This window comes from Aquila chrysaetos, chromosome 1 (assembly GCF_900496995.4).
Source record: "Aquila chrysaetos chrysaetos chromosome 1, bAquChr1.4, whole genome shotgun sequence".
NCBI classification, from domain to species: domain Eukaryota; kingdom Metazoa; phylum Chordata; class Aves; order Accipitriformes; family Accipitridae; genus Aquila; species Aquila chrysaetos.
The window spans coordinates 47594732-47617915 of NC_044004.1; the positions used below are offsets into that span (position 1 = coordinate 47594732).

General features: G+C 37.0%; 1 protein-coding gene across 4 annotated transcripts in view; it reads right to left on the reverse strand.

The window, feature by feature from the left end:
- Window positions 1-23184, reverse strand: part of GLRB (glycine receptor beta) — a 53343-nt gene that overhangs the window by 26105 nt on the left and 4054 nt on the right. For all 4 annotated transcript variants that reach the window (XM_030017706.2, XM_041124744.1, XM_030017697.2 and 1 more), the window contains exons 3-5: window positions 12077-12183; window positions 9395-9462; window positions 1307-1536 (exon numbers count right to left, since the gene is read on the reverse strand). In XM_030017706.2, the coding sequence (XP_029873566.1) occupies window positions 1307-1536; window positions 9395-9462; window positions 12077-12183 (405 nt within the window). The remainder of the gene's footprint in view (window positions 1-1306; window positions 1537-9394; window positions 9463-12076; window positions 12184-23184) is intronic.

Genomic DNA, 23184 nt, shown 5'->3' on the forward strand with positions numbered 1-23184 from the left:
CAGAAACACTTCTATTAGTATTAACTCAATATTCACTATTCACTAACCTAACCTAATGCCTGAAATAAGCTCATTTATGAATAGCTGCAACCTCAAAAAATATTTGAAAAAAGTATCAATGTTTCATTTAACATTTGCTGTTTCAAATGAGAAGTTTCTTTTATAGCTGAAAATGATTTTCTATTTTGAAATATTAATTTCTACAGACTTCAAAACCTGCTACAGGAACAACTGAAATCAGAACCAGGACCTTCAGAGTGAGCCAAATTAAATGCTTTGATTGCCCAACATATTTTCTTTTCTGATCAATATCTGCAAAAGTCTTGAGACTGAGTTTTCTCATCCTTATTTGGAAGGGGCAAAAAAGAACCCAGACTTTCCCACCTTCTTTCTTTTTTCTAGCCAATTCTAGTCCAGGACGAAATAGCTCAAGTGACCATAACTTCAGAAGTGATTCCCTCTTAACAGTAAAGTTGCAGTATATTCGGGTAATCATTTTTTCCTCTATCAGGACAATATGTTCCAATTCACACCAGAAGATAATTCACTCACTGTTAGGAAACTGAGCCTAATCTCTACAAATCATTGTGTCTATTAACTCTCCAGATCTGTAATTCACTGTGACATCCTTTTTAATCAACCAATTTGCTATTTTCAGTGGATGATTATTTTTATGGCATGGTGTATACCTTCGATAAACCAAGTCAAACCACAAAAGAGTATGCATTAATTGCAATGAAATTAAACAATATTTTGGGGTCTTCTGAAAAAAACTACATCCAGTAAGGCACAGAACTTAATCAGGATTATGTCCCAGTACTTTTACAAAAAATTTATATTCACAAATTTTGTAATTTTGCCTTTCCCTATATCATTAGTAAGTAATCATCATTTTCTTTAGTTGATGTAGAAATTCAAGTGGTGTGCAAATTATATTGTTTTGCTGAAGGCTTTACTTCAGATATCTTATCCATTTCATTGTGCTTCCAGGAATCTAAGCAATTATCAAAAGGGTTTAAATTTTGCTTCCAATAATACTAGTTTACTTAATGTGTTAGCTTAACATGACATAAAAACGTACACACACTTCAAATCTCTCGTACCTGCTGTGCTATCAACTGACATGTTTTAAAACACCTTCATCTGATTTCTTTACACACATTTAATTTATTGTAGTATTGTTTACAAACTGTCATATAAATGTAAATATTAGTCATAAACTGTATTACATTACTAAGTCTAACACAGCATATATATCTCATATCAAGTCATTTGAAAAAAGAGTAGTGATATATCTATAAAATACCTCATGCTGACTAGGACATCTCCATCCCGAAATATAAAAAGAAGGATATTTTCTTGTGTGACATCATGGAAGTTAGCATTTTTTTCATTTGCAAAGAATAAGTCTGGCTTCCAAAGACATTTAAACATAGTTGGGTCCACTGTCAGCGTATCTGAACCTCTCCAATCATTGGGCAGTTTGAGTCTGGGGTCATTCCACTTCTGTCTTAGAAAGATGTTGACTCTATAATCCTGATGGGAAGAATACATAAATATTAGACTAGCCAAAACTCTAGCCAAAAACCCATGGAGAAAGAAAATGATTCTATCAGACTCTGAAGAAAACAACAATTTATGCCCTGATTTTTCTATCACAAAGATGGTCATCACTATTCAAATGACATTAAGAAGTGTTAAGGTTAATAGACTTTACTACAAATAGGTAGATGATGTCTCATTCATGTTTTGAATATAGTAACTTTCTTTAAAAAAAGGACCAAATTGTCCCCCCCGAATCATTTTTGCATCCCTTCAATAGTAGCCCCCTGTTTCCTAGGCACAGAGAAAAGCATGCGGCAGGGCAGAGGGAGGCCATAGCTCGACTACCCTAAATTGCCGCAGGCAGCAGGCTCGGTTATCACTTCTGTCAGGATATCCTGTGAGTGTAAATTCCAGCTTATTCTTCATTTGGTTAAGTGGCACACTGATGGCAAAATATTACACTATAAAAGCAAAAAACAGACCAGGTAGATAATAGATTTTACACTACACACCCAGAATACAGCCTCAGACCCTGTAACAGTTATTTGAGATTATTTTGGTAACTGAGGAAAACTGATGCTAGCTTGTGACACAAGTACTGAGGTAGCCTGCATGAAAGCAGAAACAGAATAGGTCTCAAAGAGACAAAATCAAGGCTTTACACAGAGGAAACTTCCTCCTGGATTCAGCAGGACTCTTGCTCAAGGATGGACAGTAGTAGAGCCATGCTCAGTGAGAACCTAATTTTGCCTTTGGGAATTGGAGTAGCATGTGTCTCAGGGCAAAACGATACCCGCATGTGTTCTGTCCTTAGTGAAAGCTGTGTGCATCCAAAGGAAAAATCTGACCCAGTATGTCAGTTATGATTTTTCAGTCTTACCTCTAAGTCTTTTTGCTTTTTACATTTACATTTATGTAAAAAAACAGTGCCTCTTTTTTATGTATATGTAAACTAGGCAGATCACATACAGAAAAAGAATAAAGGTATTGTCGAAATAAAGTAAAAAAAACCCAACAAATAAACCAAAATTCTATATGTAAGATAACTTCTATCTCCAGTCATCCTAGTTGTCTTCTATGGTGTGTTTTGTTTTTTCATAATTGTCTATTAGGTACCAAGCATCCTGAGATAAAGGCTGCGTCTTTTAGAGCAGTGAAAACACTGCTACTGCTTTACAATTACAGCAAAATGCTAGAAATCAGTGAGTTCTCAACATATTTTTTCATTTGTCAATGTATTCTGCATAACAAACTGATTTTATAAAGTTGTTTATTTTACACATTAGTGCCCTCTTTCTTACACATTTTTCTGTTGATACAATGTGAGTCATCTTCTGTTGTACTTACTGCAATGTATACAGTTACAGCCCAAAGCAAGTGCCATGTTGAGAAAGTCATGCTAACTCCAACAAGAAGGAGTTCACTTGGCTAAGACCTCATGCAGAATAATTTACCCTGTTGATTTATCCCATTAATTGGAATACGGTGCCCACTTTCCCACATCCAGTCCACCAGTCAGATTACCCAGGTATTTCTTTATTATGCTATACTTTGTAATATTTTGCTTTACTGCACTGTAAGGAAAAGCAAAGCATCAAAACTAAGTAGAAAGAACTGAGGTGATATTTATTAATATGCATAGTTCTGAGAGATGTTACTGGCTGGCAGTTTGTTTTTGAAAAAATATGTAGTCTGACTCTTACTTATACAAAGACCTATATTATCTTGTCAAAGTAAAGAAGAAGTATAAAATAATAGTTAACATGAAGTGACTTTGTACTGGAAGGCTTTCATAGAGAAGCTTCAGAACAGGAGGGAATTCAGGTCATTATCTCAGAAAGCATTTTTTCAATTATATGTATATATTTGAAAATTTACTTTACTTGCTTCTTGCTGAAGTTCCCATTCCATATGCACTTCTTGTCTCAGTGAAAACAATTACTTTAAACCATATGAGATAAATACTGCATACTGTTCATGCTCACAAGCGTTACACTATTCATTACACTAAAATTAATTTCCCCATAAACAAGTGCACTACCCTAGTTTTAACAAAATAAGATGCCTTCTCAAGGCCATAGGCAAATGATAAGCAGTGTCTACCACTTGCCTTCAGCTTAACCATTCAGAAGGAGATGTTTACATCACTGAAAAGCAGAATGCACTGGCAAAATAAGAATTGGAAGTAAGATCAGGTGGATGCTATTTTATTTCCTTCCTTGCTCTATTACAAATGAACTTAAATATACCAAACAACAGGATGTTGTGACATTTTAAGAACTTGATTCTGTTCCCATTTAAGTCAATGGAAGAAAAATCCCATTAACCTAAAATAGGTAGGTTCAGACCTACCTAAATGACTAGAAACTTGTGCAAGGGAGTACTTGGAGAGGAAGGCCACCACATACTTGAGGCAATACAGAAAATGTAGAAGGAAGCAAAGAGATGTCAGGATACAAAACTGTGGTTAGCCAGACAATGATGTGCAGAAGGGCTCTTAGAAGAATATGAACTATTACAGCATCTGGTAGCAGTATAGACTATGATCTGTTAAAAATCTATTTTGAAAGAAGTCTGCAACCAGTCCTCTCAAATTTTGGCAATGAATTTTAAGATTCAGTATGTGCACTACAGTTAGGTTTAAGAGGGGTTGAAGAAGTGGTCTGCATGAAGCACATGGTCTTCCTCCTATACATTTTACAAACCTTCTTTAAATATTGCAGAATGATCAGCATTTTATAATAAAGGAGAGTCAAATAGCAATTGTCGTGGTTTAAGCCCAGCTGGTAACAAAGCACCACGAAGCTGCTCACTCAGTCCTCCCACTCCAGCCCGGGTAGGATGAAAAGGAGAAATTATAAAGAAAAGCTTGTGAGTCGAGACAAGGACAGGGAGGGATCACTCACTACTTACGGTCACAGGCAAAAAACAGACTCAGCTTGGGGAAGAAACAAAATCAATTTAATTTACTACCAATCCCATCAAAACAAGGATAATGGGAAGTAAAACCAAATCTTAAAACACCTTCACCCCACCCGTCCCTCCTTCCTGGCTCAACTCCACTCCCGGTTGTCTCTACCTCCTCCTCCCCAGCGGCGCAGGGGGACGGGGAATGGGGGTTGGGGTCAGTTCATCACACCTTGTCTCTGCCGCTCCTTCCTCCTCAGGGGGAGGACTCCTCACTCTTCCCCTGCTCCAGCGTGGGGTCCCTCCCACGGGAGACAGTTCTCCATGAACTTCTCCAATGTGAGTCCTTCCCATGGGCTGCAGTTCTTCAAGAACTGCTCCAGCATGGGTCCCTTCCTCGGGCCGCAGTCCTTCAGGCACAGACTGCTCCAGCGCGGGCTTTCCCATGGAGTCACGGCCATCTTGGGGGGCATCCCCCTGCTCCGGCGTGGGCTCCTCTCTCCCCGGGCTGCAGGTGGGCATCTGCTCCCCCACTCCCCTCCGTGGGCTGGGGGGGACAGCCTACCGTCCCACCACGGGCTGCAGGGGCATCCCCTCCTCCGGCGCACCTCCTCCCCTCCTTCCTCACTGACCTCAGTATCTCCATAGGGGTTCCTCTCACATTCCAATCCCACTACTCACTGCAGGTTCCCCTTCTTAAATCTGTTCTCCCAGAGGTGCTACCACCGTCACTGATGGGCTCAGCCTTGGCCGGAGGTGGGTCTGACTCGGAGCCGGGGAAGCTTCTAGCAGCTTCTCACAGGAGCCACCCTGCAGCCCCTCCCCCGCTACACAAACCCCACCACACAAACCCATAACAGCAATTAAAAAACTTGAAACTAGGGGCAGGGGGTGGAAGAGATATTTATCAGTGTTAGAGCTAGGAGGAACCTGGCAGGTAAAAAGAATCACAGAAGGATTCTACAGGGCTTTGTTTTCCCTTGAAACTCCAACAGAAGGCAAGTTGTTTTCAGGGAGGTTGAAAGGGAAGGCATTCTAGGAAATATTTCAAATGAAACCTACTAAACAGTGGGCATGTGGCCAGAAAAACTCCTCAGGCCAGAAACCAGGCATAGCCAATACATCACTCTCTGCAAACTGGAGCACACAGAAGATCATGAAAGGCTTTTTCTACATGAACTGCACCCATACAAAGAAAAGAAGCATAATAGCACTGTCTTTTAATAAAGTAGAAAATGGCATCTTTAAGATTAAAACAAGGAAACCGAATTTTCCTTTATATACATAAATATTAAAAAGACCTTTCTGCAAGGTTTTAAAGTAAAGAAGGAGGAAGTGGTGTTTTGCCATTTGAGTCAGTGAAGAAAGGTTACGCTGCAAGTACAAACCTTGAATACAGATTCTGTAGACAGATTATCAGCACAGCTAAAATACTATAGCCCTATGGGTATTTATACCAGAAAGCATCTTTCCCTAGGAATCCCTGACTGGTCATCCAGTCTATAACAGTTTCTAAATGTGACATAATCACCATATTATCCCACAAATCTGCAGTCTAAAAAAACAAAATCAGAAGCAGAGTTAGCATGAGGATCCTAGACAAGGAGTCTAATGGGCTAGAAGGAAACAAGTGACAGGATTCAAAATAAAGGGAGCTTACTGGAAGGTACCCACTCTGGTATAAGCTCTTCTCCATTTTACCTGTACAAATTCTTATTCTCTCTGTAGTTAACTAATTTTTTGTTTAGTTTTTCCAGGTAACTTGTTTGATACGTGTGTGAAAAAGTCATAATTCTCTTGAGTATTCAGCAACACAATATGAACACTACCCTTTCTAGACACAGAGCAAACATTTGCCCTTCAGTTTCTTCACGAGGACTTGATTAAAGCAATACAGGCTTCTGGGCATAGGATCCAGCCTATGGGTCCTATCTTGCTTCAAATCAATATTACTTCAAACCTGTCAATGCTTTTCTATAAAGAAAATCCCTTCTCTTTTAAAACTAAGTAGATTCTACCTCAGTGGGAGGTAATGTCTACTCTTTCCTGTTGAGGATGAGCCAACTGCATAGCTAAGAATGCAATCATCATGGGACCAGAAGGACAGAAAGCAAAAATAATTGAAAATAATTTGTGGGATTCCTGAAATACATGAGGAACCATCAGAACCAGCCACTAGTTAGAAGTTCCAGACATTAAGCCCAGAGTTGGCTATTTCAGAGAAGGGTCTAAGAGTGGGATACAGGACATCTTGTTGAAGATATTTCCTTCTGCATCTCTTTTAACATCCTTCTGAACAAAAGGAGATCAGCATGCCAAATGGCCTTTTCTCACTGGCACTCCACACATTTGTTTGTTGGGCCCTCTACCACCACCTCACTGCCAATCACCTGGCACCCATGGTTATTTTTCCCCACCCTTCCATCACCTAAAAGAAGGAATCGTCCCTTCAGCATGGCTAAAACAGGATGCTTTACCCCCATGTAGATTTTGCAAAAACCTATGAATTCAGCCATTACAGCCAGAAATGGCACCAGAGCCAAGAATCATCATGATTCTTCATCAACTGAAATACTTAGAAATATATTATTTCACAGATTTTGGTACCAGTAATGATATCACCCCAACCAGTTTAGTAGCTTCTGGTAACTTTAGAGACAGTCAAGAAATCAATATGTCTCGTGATTCACACAAACGCCTGAGACAGTAGAGATGCAGACAGCCACTCTCTTCTCCAGCACTGACCAACCTTTTTTAGCAGTTGTGTCACTGCCTGCAAATATCTCTCCTTTCTGAATCCACGAGGCCCCTTTGGTCCTTCACAGACTTAGTGTGCCTCAGCTCCAGGAAACACTTTTCCTGTGATTCTGGACGTAACAGTTTTTTCCTAGTTTAAGGGACTCGCTTCTACTATCTTATGCATTACCCAGACCATCTGAAGACGAGTACCAGCCTATTCCCAAGACGGCAGTGGTTTCTGAATGTCCATAGGACCCAATGCCCACTGCAGCAGGAATAGTTTCCCAACTGATACGCGGAAGAACAGATTGACCATTTCTTTTGTCAGCGCTTCCTGTGATACATTAAGGCAACCAAGAAGTAATCCACACTTCACATAAACATGCTTAGCTATCATGGTGATCGGATGGATGTAGAAATCTAAATAAAAGCATAAATTAAAGCAAGGATGGTGTCTGAAGTTCTGAAATATGGAGGAAAGCGTGACTTATCTTACAGAACATCCTAGTAAATTTGTGAGTGACCATATCAGGAATTCACAGACAGGCATACATACATTGCTGCAGAGAGCATATTTAATGTGGGGGGGGAACCACACTCCTTACATTCATGTTTTGTTACTATTTAGATCTGAGTGAATTGTAAAAAAGGCTCTGTAAAAGTCACTTTTAAAAGCATGCAATAAATTTCAGAAACTTGAAAGGGCCATCTGGCCTAATATACCTGCCATCTTAGACAGTTATCTTACTCCTACTTTCCTGCTCTTCCTCCCCGCCCCTCTTTAAACTTCAGTCCCCTTTTTGTTTTCAGAAGTAAATCTCAGCGTATCTTCGGCATACCTACATTCTTTGTTCTAATATCACTTCCCACTAATGCCATTAGTTCACTGACTATCATTTGCAATCAAATCTAAATCTTTATTCACTCCTACTTAATAACACAGAAATTTCTGGCCAAGCTGTTCAAAAGCTGTTTCAGCCATCACATATGTTTAACTCTGAGCAGCTCTGCAGTCCTACTGAAATGTCATTAGGGTATCATGTAAGCTGGTTCTGAATTTTAAGTGGGTACTTACTTTCACCACCAACAAAAGGTGTTTTATTATTTATTAGCTGTATTACGGTTTATTGCTTCTGTGCCATTATGAGTAGGAATGCTGCCTTAGTCACAGCACTGAAAAAAGCAGCCTGGTTTTGCGACCTCCCTAAATGCTTTGGATGCAGCAAATCACCAAAGTTATTTCTAAATGGGATGCTCAGGGAGTGCGTCAGAACTCCCACTCTGAGTGCATGCCCTGGCTGTGGCTTCCCACGTACTGGTGAGACATGGTGTACTCCCCTCTTTTTTATACAAAAGAAAAACCCTGATCAGGTCAGAACATCTTCAACAATTACATGTCATTTTTTTGGCAATATTTTTTATGGTATTTATTGGAAATACTATTGCAAAAAAAATCTTTAAGTCCCAAAATATTGGAAAGGGCTTTGCTGAAATGACTTCTTATTTTGAAATAGATTTTATTTCCTAAAGAAACAAAAAAAGTCAAAATTGTAATGAGGATTATTTGGTGCTGTTATTGACATGTTGACATTTTCTGACTGAACTGCAAACACATTTTTAAAAACCTCACTCCTCAGTTTATCTCTCTCACACATTAAATAAACAGGAGTAAGAGTATGGTCATTGATGGTCTACTCCTTTACTCCTTCTCCTTCTATTCCTCCACGATTTACTCCTATCCTCAGGTCTACACAAAACAGAGAACCTGTATGCTTCAGCCTTATGCGTGTATGTCCTTTTTCCCTCATATAAAGTCCTAGTATTTTCTTTAGTAATACACCAAGCAACCTATATATTAACTCTCAGGAAGATTACTTAATTCATACTACCAAATATGTTCTTCCCCTGAATTTAATAACTTATGGAAATAAGTGTAATTCTTGCATCTTAGAAACCATGGATTTGCTTTCATATACATCAGATTCTAAAAGCTATAACAATCTATGGACAAATATAGGGTGAAATAGATTAATAGGTTTATGGCATAAAGCGCAGTCAGTCTATCACTAACCTCATTAACTCAGTTCTCAGTGTCTACGATCATAACAGTAATTTCTACTTTGTAGTTCATAATCCTCAGCCTGAAATTTAGTTTAAAAATAAAATCTCCGCGTGTGCTATATTAATTTCCTTTCAGTCTTACCATAGTTGTCTCTTGAATTGACCCAAAGCTGTTAATGAAGATGTTGACTGCAACATCGACTGGAATTCCTTTAAAAAAAAAAAAAAAAGATTTCTAGTGAACTGTACAATCCAGTAAAGGTACATAATCTTTCATTTAAAGCTCCTTTATAATGGTATCACAATGTGAAATGTTTTTTTATAGGGTCATACAACTCTATCTTTTCAAGTTAGTATATAACAGTTTTCAAAAGCTGTGGTTTTATCTACTTCCATTGAAAGCCAATAGAAATCACAAAAACTCTTTTCAACCTAGTGATAAGAAAACAGAAAAAAAAATAATCCTTAGTCCAGAGTGCTAAGCTTAAAGCATTTCACAGATGACAAATTTGAATAATTTTCGAATTCCATGATTTTCTGTTATCACAGAATGCACAGCCCAGTATTACTTTCACACATGGTTTAATGGATAGAGGTAATTCACGTTTCTAGCGGCAGACACTTTTAACTGTCAAGGTCATAATGATGACCTCTCATCCCAAATTACCTGTTTATGATTTATGATGAGATGTTTACTTATATTGTAAGAGGATACTTCTTTGTGCAAGTCAAGTACATAACTGTAAAGTATGAATACAGGCAGATAAAAATTGCTGCATGCAGCTTTCACAGCTATCTCGCCTTGGTGCAAGAGAGTTGGAAAGCTGCTCTATTTTACAATGGTTACCAATTTGCCAAGAAAAACTTCTAGAAGCCAGCAGCTGTGAAGATATTAAGATGGCCTGTACTTTTTTCTCTTTTCCACACCCAGGATTCCTGTAGTTGAAGAGGGATGGGGTGACAGCTGCTACATTCGCCCTCTGTCACCCTGTGGGAACTGATTGGCAGTCATTTAATCTGGTGTTAACAGAGAGTTATCACGAAGCAAGGAGAAGTGGCCTGATGGTTGTGAGAACTAATTATGGTCCACTAGTTTTATTTAGCACCTATATGTTGAGTGTCAGTATGTACATTAGATGCATGTATCTGATCTCATTTACACTGTTACGAATACTTAATTTGGTGGGTTTCTTCCTATTTTCAGCAACAAAAGAAATAAAAGAATATATGAAGACTATTTTCACAGAGTAAGCAAATACAGTACAAAGTAATATATGCCTCATCTTATAGTTTGCTCGTCTGCATAAAATATTTTGGTGTACATTTTACATAAATTCAAACTTATTCTCTTGGTTCACCAGAAAATCACTAAGATAAATTTCACTTTTTTTCAGTTAAATCAGTTTGTGTTTTGTTGGGTTTTTTTAAATCAGACCAGTTAAGTGTGATGCTTTTGGTTATGCAATAAGCATAATACTTTGTTTAATGCCTGATGTGTGTGACAGAGCACCCACCACAACACTAGCAGCCACGAGTGTACTATCTCTTCCAGATTTGAATAGGAAGTGCCATCCAAGAAAGTCACTCATGTGTGAGGAACATTTCAACATGGGCAAACCACTTGTCAGAAAATGTTCTTTTTCTTCCACCTTCCTGTGAGTTAACATTACATGTCCTCCCTTTTCTTTCCGTCCTCATTCTTACCAGACTGCCAGCAGGGTTATCAAAAATATAAAGAAATCTGCAACATGCTTTGTGATTACAAGCTGATCATGCTGAAGAACAGGTAGAACAGAGGCTGGACATTTATTCTTTGTGACAAGGCTCAGTGCTGAAAACATATAAATATGATTCTACAGAAAATCAGGAAGAAGCAGGACAATTGCTGAGAACTGAGTTTAATGCATTTATAAAACTCAGTGAAACAGAACATCTGAAAATGGTCTCTTCAAAAGCACAATAAAGATTATAGATTTCCAAATTTCTCAAACTATTGATATGCATGTTAAAATATCTCTTAATGTACATTTAATTAAATGTAAGTTTTAAAATGAAAGAACTGATGTATGTAAACTGCAGTGTCTGTAATGCAATAAAATTGTCTATGTCTTTTTCCAGCAGGGAGATAATCTAATTCCTGGGAAGTGTAACTTAGAGCTGTATGAGTTATTAGAGGTTTTGCAGAGAATATGTATTCCAACCTTTTCTGCATATGTAAGGAAATCACATTTGCCTACATGGAAGATTCCTACATCTGACTACCAGGGAGATGTTTTAAAGTTAGAGAAAGTGTTTAAATTCATTACTTATTTGAAACCCCAAAGTGTGTAAGCTGTATTACTAACATATCTTTAAAGGATTTAATAACTGTATGGTTTCCAAATAGTGATATTGCTGATCCCAATTTTATAAAGTCATCTTAAAGGATGTCTATAGAGAATTTTGATGTTTTAAAATACTATAAAGCGGAGATACTACTAAAGTCTAACTAAAATGTAGGGATAAAAAGACATTTTAAAAACTTATTCTATAAAATCTAATTCTATTTTTAAAAAACCTTTTATAAAATAATAGTAGTAGTAGTAATAGTAATAATAATAATGATAATAAAGCATCACATACTATTATGATCATGAAATCCTAACATATTACCTTTCAGCTCAAAAGGTTAAGTTTCACACTATCTAGGGAAATTTCCATTTTTAAAAAAAAACAATACAGAAATGTAGGTTGTGAATATTATCTCTATATAAATTTTATAGCTGTGAAAAGAGCAAACATTAAATTCTAAACATTAAAAAAAAGGCTGAAATATCTGACAAACCTTTGAAATTAGGCCTTATCCTGGGATCATAACTGAGCAATAGCCTATTCAAGATATTGCTGGTAGAATTAACAGGTACTCTTGCAAGGTCTTCAGCTGATTGCTGGCTGTAAAAAAAAAAAGTGCATTAGTTACTATTAAGACAGAAATAACTGTGTGCTTAAACTTAAGTCATTTTAAAGTCATGCCATAAATGCCATTTCACGATCAAAACAGGTTCGGTATTTCACGTTCCACACTGGATAGCCTTCTTTTCCTTGTGATGGTTCAGTATTTTTCAAGAAACTATAACAAACGCGAAAGCTCTCCTATATAGCTTTAACTGTTAAACTTGGAAGTAAATAAACTGCAATTCGCTAATTGTTCCCTTCCCTCCTAACATAAATATCCAGAGGGACATGATTTCTTCATCAGTAGAAAGCAGCCACCTGGACTATTTTTAGTGACTGTCAGATTAGGAACATAAGTAAACTGACAGCCACTTTGTAGGTGCCAAACCATGCAGAGGCTTTTGGCAGTCTCCTGCTCTCGCATGCCAGCGCCAGCTATTCCACCGAGAGCCGGAGCCATTGCATAATCTCCTTGTCAAGTGCTAATAAAAGCATTTTTATGGAAAACGAGGCCTTGGACTCTCCTCTGATTTTGCAGGGGGAATTTAAACATCTCCATTTACCTTGCTGTTATTGTGCTGGGAGTTAAAACCATCGCTAAAATTAAAAAGAACCTGTGACAGGTAAATGTAGCTACAAGAGTAACAGGAAACTGAGTGTAATAAAAAGAAATAAGGGTGCATAAGTCCCCACCCCATGTACTTTAAGCACCTAGCAGGCTGATAATGTCATGTAAATGAAATTGTATGTTGTCTGTAGACCCTGTTCACCGGTATTTTCCGATTTTGAATCCTGTCTTGTAATCACTTTTCCATCCTTTTTATGACGACTACTCTGCTGACTTTCTGTCATTATAAGTTAGTAACCAAAATGCCATATAAAAATAAGACAAACACCCTACAGAGGCATAAGTCATATGCATCAACACTATTACCTCTAGCAAACAAATGTATGAAAATATTTAAAAAAATGATCCAGTTTATTTCCCAAATGTTTTCCATAATCAGTATCAGCTGCCGTTGCCTCCTTTACCCTGCTTAATTTCTTTTTTTCATTATTCTTTCCTATATCAATGTCAGCTTGACAGACCTATGGGTTATTCTTTATAACACCTTGGTTCACTGCTAGTTTTCTTCTCATCCTTCAGTTTCCTTCATGTCCTCTGGGACTTCTGCATTATCCAAACATTTACTGAAGAAAATATTAACTCTCCAAAAGGCTTTTGGCCAGTTTAAAAAAAAGAGTTGTATGAATGTATCAGACATCCTGATTTTAAGATATCCAATTATAGTAGCATCTTCCTTATTGACTACTGGGAAATAAATTAATTAATTAATAACTGTCACCATTGCATGATATCACTATTTGATTGAAGACCAGAGATGAGACCAAATCCTAGCCCTTGCAGAGCTTTTATGAATAACCCCACCTTTAAAATCAACTGTTTTAACTCAAATCATAAGGGAAACAACAGGAGCAAATGAACAAGATCTGCTGCCTTGGTAGCACTTACTATGCCTTCACAATGAGATTTAATCTCCTCAGTTAACATTTAACAGCTAAAATATTTATAAATAAAACTATGAAGAAGTTACCTATTATTAAAAACATGTCAACCACTTATGATAACATAACTGCATTCTATTCTCTAGTCTCCTTGATACCCTTTGAGCATTTTATCCTTCAGAAACAAAATAATCAGATTTCTGTTTTCCCTATTGTATTCAGGATATTTTTGAAACCTAAAGCTGCACATCTGTTCAACTATTTGCTCATATTTGCTTGACATTATACATGAAGGAGAAAAGTATATCTAAAGTCAGCTACGATGGTAAATAACCACTCAACCCTCCTTGAAATTTCGGACTACCCACCAGTCATTAGCAGGATTAGTATGAATTCTGAAGGCTACCCAGAGATACAGCTACCAAAAAGTGTGTATCCATGAGTATAGTTGAAACTATAACATACAGGACGAGAAAAAATTTTACAGTGGCTGCAGTATATAATTCCCCAACCATCTTTTGCAAATGAACTAAATCCTTTGTGGTATTTAACAACCACATAGGTGAACTACTTGTTCTATCAGAACTTATCCAGAGATAAATGGTCCACTAATAACACAAGGAATTTTTTACTTTTAGTAATGTATGTGAAATTCCACTAGTATGTCCTTATTCCGTGGACAATAAACCTCTGCTAATTTAATATTAGCGTGATTAAATAGCAACAGGTGTTCTAACCCCTTCGAATAATTGATAAATTCACCTTCAAACAATTCTCCCGGGGTTGTGTTTATAGCTTTTTATATTTGACTTCGATTTGGATCATTATGCAAAAGAACTAATTTATTTCCTGAATTGGTCCGGCAGTTGGACTAGATGATCATTGTAGATCCCTTCCAACTGAAATATTCTATTCTATTCTATTCTATTCTATTCTATTCTATTTCTGTAATTTTGAAATTTGTGTTCAGTTTTCAGCGATGACCTTTACCAATGAACAGGTTGCTACAGAAATATCATAAACCAGCTTTGTATGCTTTTCTTGCAGTTACCACTAATTGGACAATAGGAAAACATAAAGTTAAATGTTAAGATTATTTTCCATTTTGTAGCAGGAACAAGACAGAAAAGAATGTTCATTTAACTATTAAAAAGGCAGGCAAACACTCTGTACGCTATTATATCTGATACAAAAAGGTTCAAGGCATTGCTTTCTTGCAAGTCACACATCTTAACATCTAAAATATCTACATCAGATGCCTACAGAAACTATATGAAAGGAGAGTCTCCTTAACACAGGCAATAGGATTTCTTTCTAAATCATATATGCCCAGTATTAATGAAATATCAAGACAAAACCAAACAACTAATGAACAAAATTAAATCCTATTTTTTTTTAATTTCTGCTATGGATTATACAAAGAAGTTCATTAAATAGTGATGATGGTATTCAGAACCACATGGGATAACATGGACACATAAATTAAATACAGATGCTTCTAAAATGCAAAGAGGAAAAAAGTCTAAGAAATTAAATGAGTGAGCATCAAACAGCAAAAGAAAGCCAAATAGAGCTGACAGGTTTATTTGCCTCTTCAAGTACGAGGAATAAGGTGGTAGTTTTGTGAGATCTGAGTTGCACTGCAGAAATATGTTAATACAGATATCTGCTCACGCTGTTTATTCAAAGGTCATCCATGAATTAGGCAAAGGAGATTTACTGCACTGGGAAGACAGTGATGGGAAGAACGGGCAGCAGTACTGCTTTCTGGTAAAGAACATCCTGATCACATCTTCCGCAAGTTGTTGGGTAGTGTTCTGAACTCACACAAGTGTAATGCACACACATTTATCCTCTTTTATATAAGAACCAAGTGAAATACAACAGCATTGGCTGTTCTGAGTTGGGAGAAGCAGCACAGAGAGTCAGTAATTGGTATTTTTTAAAGGTGACTTTGAATGAATTGGTTAGAATAGCTACTGGAAAAAAGCTCTGAGTTCCAGTTATATTTTTCACTGTGGTCTTTTACAGCATGCTGTCATTGAACTGCCGTCATTGAATAGCACTCATGCAACTAAACATCATCACAAGGACTGGATTTCCTTCAGAGAGCCTTGCTGATCAAAATGCCTAAATTTCACCTGCAAATCAATACATCATATGTGTAGCTTTTGGTGAGTTAAGAGGTTATGCCACTTTCAAAGTGACAGATGAGCAGAATGACTTAACGAAACAGTGAATGGGATGGGTTCAGTGCTTGGAGAACAGGTTGGGACTGTTCATGCCACTAAGATGTTTACCTAAAGCCACTACCACCCCTGCTTAATTGGCCACTCTGGAATGAATTAACAATAGGCAAATCCATAGACTACATAAAAGAAAAAGAATTTGAGCTGAGATCTCCCTTCCTAAAAGAAGCTGTACTTCAATTTGCTGAAACCTGTCTGACTCCCTTATAACAATACTCACATCAATTGAGAAGTTACTTACCACTTTTTCTTATTCAACCTACAATTTTCACATTTCTGAAAAGCTGACAACTAGCCTAAGATTTCCCTTAGATTTCCACCAGTTGCAGTCTGTGTTGTAATTTTAATACATTTATTTCAACTTGCATTGAATGTATGCGGAGCTGCTGGAAAGCATTAAGAAGTGGAAATGCAGTAGCACTCTTCATAGTAATTGAGTTCTAAGCAAGATACGGTAAATACCAAGGTGTAAGGCAACAGAAGTCTCACATTTGCTATAAAGGGAATTTAAAAGCAAGTAATAGTAATAATTCTTGCCTTAACAAGAATTTTGCCCAAAAAAACAATTTTGGAAAAAAAAAAACCACCAAAAAAACAAAAAACAAAACAAAACAAAACCCAAAAAACAAAGCCAAAGAATGATTTGTCTTTTTCTGCAAAGAAAGAAAAAACAAACAGTATTCTCAAAAGTGTTCTCACTTCTACAAACAGTGTCCTCAAAAGCCAGAAAGAAAACAAATACAGTTAGTCTTTCAGCATAATAACTGTGTGTGATATGACTAGCCTCTCTCTGGTGTTTGGGAGGTTACTTCTGGTATCACTGACGAATAAAAGAATGACTTTAAATACTGTATTTCACAGGACATGCATTAAGGTGTCCATCTCCTCTTCCACTGCAGGTCTACACATTTTATCACTGCTTTGAAGAACATGATTAACATTTTCAGCTGATGGCAACAGATAATTCTTTTCATAATTCACTCATCAAAATCCAGAAGTTTAGATAAGCAGATATGCATGGCAAAAGGAAGCATATATTACACTTGGTTTGAAATTTATAAAGCTTCGTTATGTTTGTGTTAAGCAAATGTGTCAGAAGACATTATATCTCTATGGGTTGTCATGACATTTAGTCTCTCAGAGCTCACTGAAGTTACAATGAGTCCTTATCACACACAGTGCTACAGAAGGATGACTGGAGAAAAGAATATAAATGATATTCTACACAAGTGGGAAGGAGAACCTTCACTGTTGTATTCATTCACCTACTGCCCTGATCCCTAGTCTTAAGATCAAGATCCCATTATGCTGAAGAATCTCTAATTTTAGACGAGAACATGAATATACTTTTTACTTATGGCATGACAATCAGGAAAAAAAAAAAGGCATGTCACAGGGACGTATTCACACGCCATTTCACAACACACTGCAGTCCAGTCAGGTAGCATGCTTATTCTATTGTTGGTGTTTGCTTTGAGCACATAGCTTGGATAATCTAGCATCAAGCTTTGCCTGCATTGTTTTAGATTACTGTCTGACAGATAAAAATACATACTCCAACTCACACTGTTCTGTTATCTCCAGCAAAATTTCCTATATAATGCTGAAACAATAGATTGTAGCACAGTTTATCTAAACTATGTGATGGAAACTGACATTTTAGTCATAAAACATGGCAATGTATATCTGAGAATGATAAAAATAAGTTTTGGGAAACACAGTACCTGTCATCTCACCATATATTGTAAGTGCTATTTCTCTGATATAAACAATCAGTGTTCTGATTTGCAGGCATTTGATTTTTGGAGTGCAATAACTCAAAGCACAAAACCAGGTTAATACAAATCAAAGAGATACTATATCATTCTTCTGAGTGATGTCTGTGATCTCTAGTATGCCTAATAGCTACGTTTTCAAACTGTACCAGGTGACATCTCCATTACTAGGGAGGATAATTACAATGCCTCCAAAGCAAAGTAGTATCACTCAAATTAGATTAAAACTATGGAACTCTGAATAACTGTTTATGTGTCCTCACAAATGCAGCTGACAGCTAAACACCTAAAATTAGATATATAACCTCAGTACCTAAATTTGGAGGTAAGCCAGTGTGGTGAACAAAGAGAAAGGCTCCTTCATAGCAGAATTTGAAACAGAAACCCAGACTGGGCACCTCGAATTGTGAACCCTGAATTGTGGAGGTGAAATAACTCATCTTTCATCTCCTATTGTAGATAGACCAAAGAACACAGTCTCCTAATGTGGGCATGTAAGCAACCTTCCTGACATTGCATGGTGTGAATAACTCAGTTAGTGTCACTAATTCAGTCCTTGTCTAAACCTCTAAGTCCAGCTTTGGTTTCACACTCAGGATTGCCAGGGTTGGACACCTTAAGGGGTGTTTATATGGTAATCTGAAGTGCCTTGTTATTCCCTAAACTTGAGAAAAGCAAGCTGCTTCATCTGCCCGCCACAGAGATGACAGCCCCCAAACCAGTAGAACCAGGTTAGTATGGTACTTCATCCAGCCTGACTAGTACTGCTCACAGCAAGCTCACAGCAATGCTTCCTTTTCTTAAAATTAGCTAGTTTGCTCCTATCTTAGGCACCTCTGTATCCTACTGAAGTTACCACCTAAGTGACCTTTGTGCATAACGGACGTCTTGTCGTATCCTGATACTGCATGCAGACATGAAACACGATCAGCATCCAGATGTCTAAGCAGAACCACAGACTTTTTAAAAACAATTTATCCACATCAGTTCCTTGTCCCAGTCTTTCTTCCAAATGAGGTAAGTACTGAGACAATGCATGGATCTTAGTAAAAGCCAACCACCTTGCATGGTGGTATAAGTGGAGATATAAGTGGAAAGTGTAAGTGGAGATACATTCCATATAAGATCCATTTAGTGGAGCTGAGAACAGAATTTAGGCCTATGGTTTTCCTTGCGCTTAGGTTTAGGAGGTGTAATTTAACCAGCAGATCCAAGTATTTTCTCAGTCTGGAGGTTGTATATGAAATACAAAGTCTGTAACTTTACCGCACGATTGTAGCATCTCAATCACTACAGTGTTCAGAATGGAGTAAACGCTGCTCGCTGAGAGGATTACTGAACAACAACCAGCCTACCACGCTTAATTACTGTTTTACAAAAAAACTTAGGTTTTGCTTATATAGCTTTATCTTTTACTCCCCAGCACATTTATCGACTGTGAATACAAATTCCCAAACCTCCTGGAATGTGGCCCTATCTGTCCAGGGTCACGGCTTTCCATGAGAGTTACATGCTACTGAATAATTAAACCATTGACCAACTGCTGTTACTATGGTGCAAAAGAATTTTTATAGGAACCAGACCTGGGCTTTGCAATGTACTTATCTTCAGAATGACTGTGAGATGTAACTGCCTCCAGAACCAAATTCAGGCTTTTCTTTCAACTTCATTCCTTCTTCTCCCACAAACTGTATCAACCCTCCCATCATACCTACAAATGAGAATGTTCACAAACTATCAACAGTGTCTTCTACAAGATGGGAACGAAGACAAAGATGATTCCACTTTCCCACCATTGACGTTCAGGGGATGATCACATATTACAGATAGAAAGGCCATGTATATCCAAACGCTTGATATAATTTAAAAAAGGTCTGTGGGAAGGTGGAGAGGATCCAAGATACAAGACACACTTTGAACTTCTTCTTTAGTCTTTGTGGGAAGAGCGTGTCAGAAGCTGACAGTTAACCAAGAGAAATTTTAGGACAGACTTTCATACAACTTTATGTTTTAAACACATCAAAGGCTTTTTTTCCCCAGTTCCACTGTCTTTTGTTGTTATTTTTTAAAAGAAGCTGTTTATTGAACCTTGGCATCTGTGACCTTTCTAAGCTTCTGCCCTGGCAGATGGCACAAGCCATGTTTTCTGGAGGGCTTAGAGGGCCATTTCACAGTTTTTGAAGTAGCTGATATGCTTTACTGAATACAAGCCAAAATATGATTTCTACTCCTGCTTTATGGGTAAAAAAGTCTCTATAGGTATCATAGAGAATTTAGTTAATCATCTACATGGACATAAATCTCCATGTGGAAAAACACATAAAGGTGAGGAGGGATGCTATTTTAAAAGCACAGTCTTGCTATCCAGAAAAAAGAATGAGATTTAGTGATTGAGGTTATACTCTTAGCATTGCCATAGCATTAGAGATGGTGTGGGATCTTCAGAAACGAACATCGTGCAAGTGAACAACTGAGTCATACTAAAACTGTAATTAACAGGGATAGGTGTGATTAGGAGCACAGTTGTAACTGATTTTGTTAGCTGCTATTTGACACTCTATGCCTTCTCTAACACTGTCACAACTAAACTTCCCTTCCCTTACAATTTCATTTGTCTAGAGATCTTGCAAGTAGTTTTGAGCAGAGACCTTCTGGGCTACTAAGTATTGTGGGGATAACAGCAGAAGCTCAAACATCATAAAAAACCTGAAGTATTTATCATGACTTAGCAAAAGGAAAAACATTTTTCAGCAGTGCTCTTAGAAAAAGTCACAGCGAAGTGTCCAACATATTTACCAGAAACAGGTGTTATGAGGAATTATGAAGAAGTTAGTAAGAAGTAACAGAGGTAATACAGCTGATGGGTAGTCTATGATCAAGAAAGAGATCAAGTGACTAAATCCATCTGTAGCTATACTGAAATCATCTGTATTCAGTATAGTGAATTTCAAAATAAGCTTTATTAACAGAAGACTGTGATCCACAAAATTTTTAATTTTTTTCTTGAAGAGGTGGACCTGCTCCTGCTTCTTTTTTTTTTTTTTTTTAATATATTTTCCATGGAGACAAAAGGCAAGAGTTTTGTTACACTGAAGCTTTGTATTTTATTGCACTATGCATCTGTGGAAGCCAGCTTCTCAGATTTATGCTGCAAAACTCCCTGTTATAGGATTTTAGCCCTAATATATCAATTTCTTTGTTAATCAGCCAACAATCAGGAATCAGAAACAAGTATAATTAGTCTGTGTTTCATTTGGAAAGTCTGAGGTAAGAAGGAAAATGATCTAAATGTAAGATATAAAATCTTACATCTGTTCTAAGCAAACATTACATCAAATAAGAACCAAATGATTAAGCATCAGCTTCATGAAAACCCTTGATAAAAAAGCTGGGAAAAACAGTTTCAGAAATAAATGAAAATCAGATGGCCAATCAAGCCACTATCAAACAATGCACTGAGAAGTACAGCATTATGAATAATCACAAGTAAGAGGTTTTGTTCTAAGATACAAAATAGTTTTCCTTATTGAAGGAAGCAAGTATCTGCTTATGAGACAATAATGAACTTTTTATGGGGTTTCTAATCAGTTTGTTTCCAGCTTGTTCTAATAGTAGTTAACTTCATGCCAGAGGGGCACATTTGGCAAAAGGCTTGTATTCTGGAGAGCCATAAAAGGAAAAGTTCAAGTATGCTCAGTTTTCATACAAACAAATTTACGCTAAAGTCCCAAACCAGTCCTATAACCATCCATTTCTTAACATCAAACTAAGGAACTCAGGCAGTAACATCAGATTCAGTATAAATCTTTCCTGGAAAATTATTTGCATACCTTTGAATTTCATTATAAAGCTTGTAAAGAGAAGACTGTTCCTTATATAATTACTAGTATGGGGTTTTGGTCTCCTGAGGAGGCAAAATTTAGCTTTCACATGTTGTAAGGAAACAAAAAGCAATAATTCATTACAATTAAGGTTTAAATTTTATTGGACCAGTAACCGATGCAAATTAAAGGTAGATTAAGATTTTAACTTATAAATTATGTTTTCATTAGGAATTTGTACCATTCAATTTTATACATGATGCAAAATCCTGCTTTTTTTCTTTAGAAAAGATACAAGGCATTCTCCTAAAATTTTTCTGTTGTGCTTTACTAGTAAATTTTTCATTCAACCACTTCAAGACTCTTTTTGGTCAACCCTTATGGTGTCAGTTAATTCCCACTCCACTGCACTGTGTTTTGGTTTGTTTCTGAGGAAAGATTCCTTACTTTTTTTCCACAGGAAAAACATTATTAAGAGTACGCAGCCTTTTTCATAACGCAGAGTGTCACCAAGTCAAGAGGTTTTGTGAATGATTATGAAAAAAATGCTGATGAATGAAAGTTTGCCATCAGTAGCCTGAGTTAAGAGAGCATTAGATAATTTCTCTGCAAGACAGAACTGACTTTCATTGCTCATTCACGTGAGAGGTCTTCTAGATGCCAGCCACAAAAACAGCAGTCCTGCAGCCCCGCTATTACAAGTGGTTGTCTCTCAAGCTGTGAACCTCAGCCAAGTAAGATATAGACAACTTGTTCATTATTCAGAAAATCCAACAGGGCTTACGCTACAACAATTAATTCTAGCTAGCAACACTACACACGTGATACATCAGACTAATACTGGATTCCGCTAGTATTTTCGCAGAAAGCTTCAACTGGCTGGAAGGTAAAAGTATCACTTCAAAAATTATAGCATTTATTCAATGCTTTTCAAGTATATTGGTGACAAATGACATCATAATTAATGGTTGTAACGTCAACTGATATCAAAAAGAACAGGGTACCAAGAAATACTGTGCTTAAGAGAAAAACAAAGAAAAAATCCACCCACTTATCAAGATAAAATTACATCAATGTTTTGAATTCTAATTAAGACCAAGTCAAGAACAGGGGGAAATGCTGGCTGCTTCAGCGAGACGATGGAAGATCTGGATTCAGTTCCCAGCTGTGTAACTCACTTTCGTAGGACTTCTGTGCTGATGCCTGTCCTGGGAACTATGACATTTCTCCCCTTGCTACAAATCTTCATGGTAGCTCAGACCAAAAGCTCCATTCAGAGCTTAACATAACTATTCAAATGGGACAGAATAGGTAGGAGTCATTTCAGATGAGTCATGATCACATTTGAGACTTGTCTCTTACAGTATTCAAATCCAAAGATACATCTTATTTTTTAGGCTTGATATAAAAAAAGAATGAAAGCACTCACCATACGTATAAACTTTCTAAAAAGCTTGGGTTACAAATAAACATCACTGTCAATATTTAAAAGGAGTTCAAACTTTTAAAAGTATTATTCAAACATTGCTTCTGTCTTGTTATTCTTTTTTTTTTTTTTAGCTTGGAAAAAGTCTATTAACATTAAATAGCCAGTCTCATCTTCCAGTCTTCTTCTTTTATGGTCAAAGAATAAATGTGTTTAAATTT